Source organism: Phaeoacremonium minimum, assembly GCF_000392275.1.
Source record: "Phaeoacremonium minimum UCRPA7 unplaced genomic scaffold PA7_03_scaffold_121, whole genome shotgun sequence".
Taxonomy (NCBI): domain Eukaryota; kingdom Fungi; phylum Ascomycota; class Sordariomycetes; order Togniniales; family Togniniaceae; genus Phaeoacremonium; species Phaeoacremonium minimum.
This window is the reverse complement of record NW_006921028.1, coordinates 66350-77713: the sequence shown is the minus strand read 5'-3', so window position 1 is coordinate 77713 and position 11364 is coordinate 66350. Positions and strand designations below refer to the sequence as shown.

General features: G+C 51.9%; 3 protein-coding genes across 3 annotated transcripts; 1 reads left to right on the top strand and 2 right to left on the bottom strand.

The window, feature by feature from the left end:
• Positions 1–2156: 2156 nt before the first annotated feature.
• On the top strand, positions 2157–3293 carry UCRPA7_1618 (putative hexose transporter protein; the record flags this gene model as incomplete). The annotated part of the gene is made up of 2 exons (XM_007914182.1): positions 2157–2168; positions 2229–3293. The coding sequence occupies 2 exons, from the start codon at positions 2157–2159 to the stop codon at positions 3291–3293; spliced, it is 1077 nt and encodes a 358-aa protein (XP_007912373.1).
• An 885-nt stretch (positions 3294–4178) lies between these two features.
• Positions 4179–5789, bottom strand: UCRPA7_1617 (putative cell wall glucanase protein; the record flags this gene model as incomplete). The annotated part of the gene is made up of 3 exons (XM_007914181.1): positions 4179–4993; positions 5105–5542; positions 5672–5789. 3 exons carry the CDS (start codon positions 5787–5789, stop codon positions 4179–4181), a joined length of 1371 nt encoding a protein of 456 aa, XP_007912372.1.
• Positions 5790–10645: 4856 nt separating this feature from the next.
• UCRPA7_1616 (putative myb dna-binding domain-containing protein) lies at positions 10646–11127 on the bottom strand (the record flags this gene model as incomplete). The annotated part of the gene is made up of 4 exons (XM_007914192.1): positions 10646–10768; positions 10856–10888; positions 10958–11005; positions 11089–11127. 4 exons carry the CDS (start codon positions 11125–11127, stop codon positions 10646–10648), a joined length of 243 nt encoding a protein of 80 aa, XP_007912383.1.
• Between the last annotated feature and the right edge of the window lie 237 nt (positions 11128–11364).

The following is an 11364-nucleotide window of genomic DNA, read 5'->3' as shown; positions in this document are numbered from 1 at the left end:
GGAGTGTTGGCGAATATATTTGCATGTGGCCAATGAGTCTTACACTTGTCAGCGATCATCCGAGAGGATCATCAAATGACCACAACTTACAGTTCCTATTCTTTTGTGAAAAAGGCTCTTTTTAATTTCAAGATCCTCGACAGAGGCATAAGCTGCAGGGGTGTAGCAGATATCTGGCTATGTGAGCGAGTTTCATCCAGCATAGCGGAGAATTGCAGCAACATACACAAGACAGAGCGAATGGTGTTGCTCTCTGGTAGTGCGTTGTAGTGTACTGTCCGCGAATCCCAAAGTATCAGATCACCAGGTTCAGCGCACACTTTGGTGACCTCGCAGCCATTGGACATGAACCACGCAACCTCCTCATCCGTGAACCCAAACCAGTCGGCAGGCCCCCAGGTCTCCCTGTTGTTACTGTGACTCTTGAAGAACTGCTCATTCAGCGCGCTGGAGCCCTTCAGGACTATAAGACCTCCGTCATGCAGCCCATTCGGAGTGAGATTCAATATACCCTGGACACACTGTAAGCCCTTTCGTAAAGGGCTCTGATCAACATGTGGCCAAGCCCCGATGGGAGCACGATCAGGTGCTGGGAGCGTCACATTTACACCGTCGAAAGATGTCAGCAGCTTTTCTGTGCCCCACACTTTGGCGAATGCGTCAATTACTCCCGGCTCCCTGTGAGACGATAAGACTTGTCAGCTCGAGAGAGCTGGAGATGAGGGGTATTGAATATGGTCAGGGGCCAGGTAGACTCACGTTCGAGCCTCCCAAAAGAACTTTTCGTGAGACACTGCATAGCCGTGGTACATGCCACCCCTGGATTCACAATCAAGTTAATACGAACGTTCATGGCAGCAGCCGCGGTGAGCAGAACCGACTTCATGTGTGCTGGAAGATTTGCGGGACCCCATGTGGATTTGTCGTGTTTTTGGAAGCCATAGGGAAAGGTTTCGAGCCAATCGAAGAGGCTATCGAGATAGTATTGGGCACGTTGCGGAGAGATGACGTTTTTCAAGACGACAAAGCCATCTTGTATAAGCTGATCACGCCAGTCACCGTACACCTCCGAAATATCGACCAGAGGTTCCTTCTCGTAACTACCCATTCTTGACAAGAGAGATACCAAATAAGAATCGACGTGATTGTCCAGAATACCGAGGCGTTTCGTGCATGATACTGAGCTCACTGAAACAGGATATTGTATAATGGATGAAAAGATATATAGCACATCTGAGGGGGCTGTCAGAGTACATTGACCATTCGAATCTCATAACAACTCATGTTCGGGCGAGTCAGGGGCATGGCCTAATCCTGGCTCAGATAACTGCGTCAAATGCACCTCCGGCCGAGTTGCGGGCTAGTCTTCAGTCCAATTAGACAACAAATTTGCTAGTTCTTGAATATCTTGCATGCCCCACTCCATGTGAAGACCACACGGACGAGTCACGGACGAGTCGTGTTACATACTGACTATGTTGCCAGTTTAAACAGCACGGCGCTTTTTGATAGCCACCTCCGTGTTTTTCAGCTATACTGTCTATAAAGCTCAGGATAGACAACGGCTTGTTTCCTGCTAAGATACGTTTCAGCAATTCGCTGCACTCCAACCTAGTTCAACAGCTATGCCTGTCACCACAATAGACAGGCCATCCGCGCTCCAGGGGGCTACCGTGGTGGTACCCTGGTGGCGAGATGCTGGCCTCAGAACACTCGTTTTCTGGCAGACCTGGATTCTTGTCTCGCAGATGATCGTGGGGTATGATGAAGTCATAGTGGGAAGTTTCCAAGCCATGGAACACTGGCGGAATGGTCTGTTCCTTGGGCTCTGAGAAAGCGACTACCGCTGACGGATGGAAATTTTAGCAATGGGAAACCCGTCACCTGAGATGTTAGGACTTATTACTGCAGTAACCTTCGTTGGGGGTTTCGCGGGTGCTATATTTGCAGCAGTCCCTGCCGACCGGTTCGGTCGTCGTTGCGCGATGCAGATAGGGTCGTCCTTATGTGTCATCGGGTCTGTACTCCAAGCCGCCGCGCCCAATAGAAATGTATTCATAGCTGGCCGTCTTGTTCTGGGGGTTGGAATCAGCTTCACAACTACAGCTGGACCTAGCCTTCTGAACGAGCTTGGCCACCCCCGAATCCGAGGAAAGATGGCATCAATGGTTTGTCGTCCCCGATTTTCATGGACATTTAGAGTAAGACTACTCACACCACGAACACAGTTTAACGTCCTTTGGTACCTGGGTAGCATAATCGCTGCGTGGGAGACATTTGGGACGGGCCACTTGTCAACGCAGTGGAGCTGGAGAATCCCTTCGATTTGCCAAGCGATATTCCCCCTTCTGGTCATGATTGCTGTCACCTTCATGCCGGAGTCACCTCGTTGGCTGTACTCGAAAGGTCGATATGAAGAAGCCAAGCGTATCCTTGTGACACACCACGCCAACGGAGACGAGAACGACGAGCTAGTTGCCATTGAGCTCGACGAGATTGCTCGAGCACTGGCACTGGAAAGGGAAACTCACATCGCGTCATGGAGCCAGATCCTGAGCAATAGGCCTAACCGCAGGCGATTCGGAATCGTAATCTCGGTTGCTGTTCTAACACTCTGGAACGGGCAAGGCGTTATCTCCTACTACTTCTCGCCCATTCTTAACAGCATCGGCATCACGAACACCAACCAGCAGACGGGGATTAACGGAGGCATGTCTATCTGGAACCTTATCTGTAGCGTGGCCGGAGCCCTTCTAGCCGATCGTGTTGGCCGGCGACCCCTGTGGCTCGCTTCCTTCGTTGGCATGATTTTTGCCAATATCCCTCTGACCATATCTAGCGCGATGTATGAGAAACATAACTCCCAGGGCGCGGGTTATACGACCATTGTGTTCCTCTTTTTGTATAACGCTGCCTTCAATATTGCCTGCAATCCGCTTCTGTATTGCTACACACCGGAGATCCTGCCTTATAGCATTCGCAATAGGGGTCTTGCTCTTCAGGTGTTAGTAAGTCAGGCTGCACTCACGGTTAATCAATACGTCAACCCAATTGCATTGGATCGGATCGGCTATTACTACTTCATTTTTTATCTAGGTATGCTGGTACTAGGAACACTTCTCATCTACTTCACATTCCCGGAGACAAAAGGATATAGCCTGGAGGAACTCGGCAAGCTATTTGATGATAGTTTCGATGTTCATCCCAAGCCAGCGATAGTGCTCGAAGGCCAGGCAGCAGAAGAAAGTAATGATGCAGGGAAATCGGGAGAGCAAAAAGCCGCTGGCTGCTAGGTCCTTCTCCAATCCCAAGCATGGCGCGTCGGTTTTGTAGTCGCGACAGGACATGTTGTGCCGGCATTTGAAAGGAGTCTGTGATAGTGGAGATGAAGGAAATGCCATGAGTCGCTCGTTGGCCAGTCTATATAGATAAGGTATGATGTGAAGTTTGCGTACCTTCGAGATCGAAAGCTCAGTGACCTGCCGAGGCTGTGCTTGCTTCCAGGCTCACCATGAAGCAGAATCTAGGGCGGCATTACAATGCTTAGGATTATTCTGCTTTCACCGTTTCTACATGAAATCTGCTCCGGATACTAATGAAAACCGGTTGAATACAGCTATTTGTGACGTGCCAAAGACGGTCTAGGTTGTCACTGAATGCTGTAACCCCATCCTGTCAGCAGATCGTTGAATTTGACACTTTAGTTCTATTCTCATCGACTTGTTGTCTGGGATCGGGTGTCTAGCCTTCTCTAAATGGTCTCAGACGGAAAACCGATCGTTCACACTGTAAGCCTTTAAGGGACAGTTACCAACAGAGGTGACAAGGGCAGAAAATGTGCGCGCGATATGCGACGGGAATTCTTATAGACATGTGTGTATGTACAATTATCACTCCTTAATAGGTTCCATACTTTCCAGAGTGTTCCCAAAGGAGCGGACGGCAACCAAAGCCATTAACCTCCGCGATGCTTCCAACCTCCAGCATGATGATAATAATATGATTTTGAACCCACATACCACCAGCATTTGACGCCTGATAATGTGGAACGCGCCTCCGCGAACCCGTTGAATAAAGGTCAGTATGTTTCAAAGACGTACAAGAAAGGCAAAGCCATTAAGTTTGTTGCATGTTTTAACTCCGCAAGCCATGTGACCAGGATACAGGAACGCAAGGCTCTAGAGCCACATCAAGCCGATGAAGGCGACCACAACGGCAAACGCGCTGGCACCTAAAATTCTGTCCTGGCTTGGGGCGATGCGGCCCGCTCCACTATTGCTACCAGAGCTTCCGCTGCTGCTGCCACTGCCGCAGTTTTGCGTAAAGCCGGTCTGCTGGCAATCCGGGCTTGTTGTCGTACCGGATCCACTGCTTGAACCGTCGCCGCTGGTGCCCCCGCCTGCCGCTTCTCCGTTCGTGCCTGGCCCCTGCGCAGTACCTCCCGGAATGGAGGCAACCGGGCCGGAAGAGCCGGTCGCGGTGCTCGAGCCGCTGGCACTGCTAGAGGCACTCGATGCACCAGCATCCATGTCCAGACCAGTTCCCAAAAAGCTCTTGAGAACGGTGGGTTTGTCTCCGTCCACCACCGTGTCGTTCGTGGCTTTGGCGTCATCATACGTGTAGGAGACGCCCTTGTTTGTACCCGGCGCTTTATCGGCGTTGTAGCACTCCACTGTGATTTCGCCAAAGGTCGCGTAATAGTATCCATGGTTCTTGATGTCATCGGAGTCCCAGTCGATCAAGCCGCCAGCCCAGTCGATGGTTCCCTGGGCATTGGACGCCGCACCGCCTGGCCAGATGGAGATTTGAAGACGCGAAGGGGTCTGGGGGAAGTCCCACTGCTGTGCGGTCTCGTTCCACGTCTCCGACTTCTTCTTGGTTCGGCCAACCTGGCCGTCAACCAACCAGGTGATGGAGTCGGGAGTCCACTTGATCTCGTAATCGTGGAAGTTGTCAAATGTGTTGGAGAGGGAGATGTTGCCGGAGTTGACATCTGACGTTGTGGCGGGGAGGTTAGCATGAGAAGCCGACGATGTCGTCATGTGTACGGGAAGAGAGAGAAACGCAAAGGCCCTAGGTCAGAGCGCAGAGCGGGAGGACTTACAGCTTGGAATGCCCTGGAAGTAATAGTTGGTCTGGGCAATCTCGAGTTCGGTGCCGACCCATTCGTAGTCGATCTCGTCCTTGACATCGGAGAGTAGGATGAAGGCGGTCACAACACCTGCGCCGTGGGAGGTCTTGATGCGGCCCTTGACATTGCCGTACCAGAGATAGTCCGTGGTGGCCAAGACAGTTCCGACACTCTCCTTGGGCATGGTCAAGAGGACATTTCCATTGTATAATAGCGGCTCGCCCTGAGACACCCAGTCGGCTTTGCTAGCGTCACCGAGGTACTTGCCGACATCAACAACCTTGTCGAGCGAGTCCATCTTGTACGTCTTGTCTTGGCAGACAGGGGCGGGCACGCAGCTGTCGAGTGAGAAGGACATGCGAGGATCGCAGCCGCCCAGGCAGTAGGCGCCGACGCCGCACTGGCCGTATTCTGCAGGTCGCCGGAGTTAGTTCAATGTTTTTCGGGCCCGGGGAACGTGTAGAGGCTGAGGCGGGCGGGGAATGGGGTGGTGAGGGTACAGTGAGGGTGGTTTCTCCTCTATAGGCAGCATTCACTTACGTGAACAACATGGCGTTTCTTTCGGGCATTTCTTGTCGAGTGAGCACTGGGCCTGATCTGCAGCGAGGACGGTGGACGCGCCTAGAAGAGCGGCGCCGAGGGGGAGAAAGGATCGCATTGTAGCGGGTGGAGGGCACAATGTGACCAGGTAGGGGTGTGGTGACGTTCCGTTCTCGAGGTCAATAACACTGCCGCCAACTGATCGATACAGAGCACGGTTCGGTGGCGGATAACCGAACGGTCGAGGGAGGGGGTAGACAATCAGAAAGAGAGACAAATAGACAAACGACTTGATGGAGTGACCAAGTGGTCGATCAACGAGTGTGCAGAATGGACTCTGACTGACGAGGAGTCGTCACCGATGAGAGACAATCACTGGTTTGATGTTCCAATGCCGGGCGAGACTGTCCACAGTCTGGGGTTCGAGTTTATGCGTGACGAAGAGGCGCGGGATTGGCGATTGGCGCACTGTTTGCTTCGCTGGAATGGAACCAAATGGAATGCTGGCTACGAGATCCGTGGGGAGAGACCGTTTTGAGGTTCTCTTTCCCACACTCTTTTGTCGGGCTCAGCACACGACTGACGGCTGAACCAAAGAAGGAGGGCTCGATTGATTGACGTATAGAAGACTGGAGAAGGGCGACAAGGCACGCCAAATATCGAGGCGTTCCAGTCAAACCGAATCGGATCGGATCCGGGACAGGATGCAGTGAATGGTGGGTAGATGTAGGCACCTTATGAATGTGTGCTGGGTCCAAGCGAGTGTGTGCGTGTGTGTGCGTGTGTGTCCGTGTCTCTGTCTGTCCAGGGAAAACGAAGGGCGGCAGCTGGAAATGACGTTTGAGGCGACACGAGACTGGGTGACAGGATGGTGGTTGAGTAGGATGGGATGGATGTTGGGTGATTGATCAAGTCAAATCACGTCCGGTCAGGTCTTGAAAAACGCGTGAAACTCTTGTCAACAGAATGAACAAACAGACAGACAGACAGACAGACAGACAAACGAGCGAGCGAGCGAACGAACGACGGTGATGGTGGAAAGAAGGGAAGAGGAACAAAATCAAATCAGATCAGATCAAACATACATAGGCCGGGAATACCTAGGGAAAGAAAGGGAGGGGAGGAGGAGGCAGAAAACAGGAGTAGGAACGACCGGCGGAGGCGCCTGCTCTAGTTGGGTCTAGTCTAGTCCAGTCTAGTTTAGCTTCCCTGTCCTATTCCAGTGTAGTATCCCTTTAGACTGGTCCGGCTAAGGCAGGGCAGGGGCCAGCAGGGAAGCGTCTGTCATGCGCCGCGCTTCGTAAAAAGAGAAAGTGGCTCGAGTAGCTGCCCGGAATCGATCAATTAATTCCCTGCTGCCCAGGAAGGGAAACAAGAATTACGAGAAAACAAAGACCTCGCCCTCCCCGCCGCCGCCGCCGCCGCCGCAGCAAGCCTGAGATAACTGCGGTAGCTCCAACGGCTCGCCCTGTCTGTTTAGTTTGAAGACCTTGATTATTGAATCTGTATTTCTATTCCACCAACCCGCGACGTTCTCTAAGCTTGGAACATCTGGGTGTGCCGCTGGCCCCTGCGTACCTAGGTAGCCTGGTAGCGTCCCTCCGTCGCTCCTTCCATAGTGAGTGTACTGTGTACTGTGTACTGTGTACTGTACAAACAAGACCTACCTCCCCACACTTGGGTACCATACCTAGGTACACTGCCTAAATAAGCGGTAGGTGGGTAGGTAGCTATAATACGTAGCAGATCTAGGAGGAGTTTGGAGTCAGCCCTTCCTTGGCCTCGGCAGTGTCAAATAGTTACGAGATGGATGCTCGTGGGAAGCAATCCATCCAGCGACGTCACGTCGCCAACTTCTGGGATTGCATATCGAAAGACCTCCACTCTCAGCATGTTATGTTATAACAAAGCAGACCTTGGGCAAATGCACGCCGTTTACTGAAGAACAAGTTGATTCTTCTTAAGGTTAGTGCCTATGCTTAAAAGTAGGTAGGCTGTAGGCATTTAAGCTTACGTTACGGACTGCCCAGTTAGCGGCGTCCAGTACGTACCTGCTATAGCTAGCGTAGGTACCTACCTAGGTAGTGGATCACGTACCTACCTACTTATTTAGAGTTAAAAGAATTTATGTAAAAGGTAGCGCCGCTCAACCGCCTGCCTAAAGATCGATCTGCTTTGCAGTAAAACTCGGTGCTCCAGAGACGTTGGCTCTGAGGACTAAGAGAGCGAAGAAGCCGAAAAAAGAAGAAAAAGAAGAAGAAGAAGCTCGTGTTTTGGTGGGGTAAGGTAGAGAGACAGGCAACAAAATGACAAGAATGTGCTGTACCTACACAGTATACCTCCGCATAAAAACCTGCCCGGAGTTCATGACCTACCTACCTTCCTACCTACTTGTAGTGAATACCAGCTGCGCCGCGCCCGTACCTAGGTACCCACCTAAGGTGCCTACGCATACTCTAGAAATACGAAGCACAACACACGGTATACCCAGTACGAACAGGTACTTTGAGGCTCTAGAAACCTCCCGAGTAACTAGAGGCAATAGGTTTACTGCAGGCAGTCATGCATGGCGGTGGCATCCGCGGGAGACTTTCGGGGAGCACACGTAAACTTTCCATGAGGTATCGGGCATCGCGGCGCGGCACCTTGGAGAAAATTACTCCGACAAGTGCAGCTGGAAAGAACAAGCTGGCACGAACATCATGCAAAAAACGTCAAGCAGGACTTTGCCATCCCAGGTACCTGCCTACCTCCCTACCTCCCTACTTACCTAAGTAGCCACCTACATAGTAAGGTATCTACCTACCTAGGTAGGCCCGGGTACCTCCCATCCAAGGCCAAGGCGCAAACATCCAGGGATCGGGTACAGCTACCTGACCGAGCTGACCTAACCTCCACAGGACCCGCGCCCGCGCTGGTAGACCTCGGGACTTGCCAGACTGACTTCTACATATGTATTTCGGTATTCCTTGAAGGTGACACATTGATCGTTCTGTCTTTTCGAATGGAGAAAGGCGTCTACCGTAGGTACCTAGCGTACATTGCGTGTCGGCTGGAGACTCGGGGTGACAGACATTTCAACAAACGCGGGATCTGTGGATCAGGATGCACTACTATGGCCACCTTGACCTCGAAGGCACCTTTCTCCCCCAACCCGCCTCTTCGAGGTTGCCGTTGTTGGCAAGCCGGAATCTTTGTCTTTTCCACTCCATTGACTAGATACTATGGGCTAGTCGCGCTCTCTCGTATGTACGTACATTGTGTAGAGATATACTGAACGAGCTCTTCTGTACTATATTATATATTAATATATAAAGGGGGTAATGCTTTGTTGGAGGCGCTAAGCTACAGATGCATACATATCCTTGGGCAAACACGAGAAGGATTCCTCGCCAGATCGGCACGCAAGGACGGTCCAAGGGGTCCCCCGACGTAGGCATAGGTATCCCGGCATCTGTGTGGCCCCAACGTCCCCTATTCCTTGGCAGACGGTCCACTCTCGGTACACTACCACCGTCCCTACATGGTGGTGTTTCCCATGAACCGATCAGGGCACAAGTTGAAATAGATCATGTTTGGCCTGCATTGCATGCGTGCATGCATGTATGTATTTGTAAATATGGAGATAGTTGAGTTGAACTTCACCCCAAATCTCCACCTTTCTCTGCCAACAAAAGCAAATGCAAAGAGTGGCAATACGTAGGGTAGAGTCAATACCCAGATGGTCTGTACTGATGCGTCTAGGTGTTTCGTGCAATCCACGAAAAGCTGACAACTGCAGAAGTCCAGCTTCATCCATGGTGGCTTGGTGGTTAGCTGTAGCAGGCGAGAAATAAAATAGCTGTTCGAGGCATAGTTTCATGGGTAGAAAGATCACAGGATAACATTATATTCAAGGGTATACTTCGTTCCAGCCCGTCCACCGCAAGAATCATTCTCCCTGAATCCCCAATCTAGCTTGTCATTGTCCAAGCGATAATCATCGCAGGGCGTTGCTCGCCACGGTGACTATCCCGCCGCACACACCCTTGTTTTCAAAAGATTAGTACATGACCCTGATGTGGTTTGCGATCCGACACGCCGACACGATCACATGCGAAAGCCGCCCCAGATTTACGCGAGAAGATCATGTCAGCCCTGACCAAAAGCGCACAGAGATATATATTGCTTTCTCAGAGACCTGCATCACTAGGCCAGGAAACCTGTCATGGGGCTCCCATAATCCATCATTGGCACTGGCTTTCGTGGAGCCTGTCCGTGGGAAGGTCCAGGGCTTCATACCAAGCCATACGAGAAAAAACAAAACCATCCAGTTTAGAAAAATCCCTCCCCTTTCCCTGAAGACCAGAATCCTCCCGATCAGTCCTGTGAGAGGACGGAAGTAATAACCTCATACTAGGAAAATACAGCCTGCCGCGAGGCCGGCACGAAAAAATAAGAAGAAGAAAGAACGCCGATTAGATATCGTCGAGGGCATTAGACGGGTCAAATACATCGCTGGGGGTTTTTTTTTCCGAACCGACGCGGCCAAAGACGAGCATGTTGAAGACAGGGAATCTGTGGTATAAGCGAGCAGATGAAGACATGATCGGGACACCACATGTGTCACCGGGTACTGTTACTGGAAAACAAATTCCAGTCATCGTCAAGAGGGGTGTGGGCGCATGGGAGTCGGGATAGTCGTGAACGCTGATGCTCGTAAGAGACCCACTGACGGATTAAAAGAGCTTCCAGGTCCATCGACCAGCGCCACAATGTGTGCACTGCCGCCAGAGACAAGAGTCTATCGCTGCTTGGGAGCGCTAAACAGATCTACTTCAAGTCAGCCTACAGCTATCTCCGGGCCAGCAGTGCAGGAGACTGGAGCAGCCTTGTTGAAGGTGCGTACCTGGAAAATGTTCCTTGGCGTATTGCTCGCAGGCCTAATGTCCCCCAAAGTCAGTTCCCACATTGCGCCACGATAGAAAGACGGGGTCAACCAGAACGGAGGGTTGAGGTGTAAATAGCACGGACCTTGGCTGGTTTGCCAACTTTCTGACCAATGACTTTCCACTTGTTATTCTCGTATTCTTTGATGGCGTTCATCAAGGCTTGGCTCTATGAGCAACGGTTAGATTCATAATTGTTCAGAGCGGCGTATTTGTCTGCTTTGAGGTGCGAAGGCAGGCGGTCCCTGGAACATACCTCGTCTTCGGCGAACTCGGCGTAGTGCATATCCTGTGTAGCAAGCGTCAGACTCTATGCGAAGTCATGCCAATATCAGGCGTGGGGCGCGTGACGACATACCTTGTACCAATGCTTCTTAACGCTTCCTTCTGTTCTTGTGGGAAAGGTCTGCGAAACAAGACCATATTCAGTCAGTCAACCATGGTCTACTCGACGCACTCTCTCCATCGGAGGGGCGCGAACAAACGCACCTTTGCAATCTCGGCCCAGCTGGAACCAGCATCTCTCATCTGCTTGAGCCGATGCTCCTCTGCAGGTGTCCAAGGTGTATTTGTCCGGCTCTTCTTAGCGGGAGGTGCGTTCGGGGTGCTACTCGCATCGTCTGTCGGAGCGGACTGCACGGGCGCAGCGATGGGGGGAACGACTGCAGGAGCTGGCGTGGGCGGAGGGACCTGTTGCTGGACGACAGGAGGCTGAGGAGCCTGGGGAGGAGGGGCGCTCACGGCGGGCGGCGGGGGTGCGGCAGC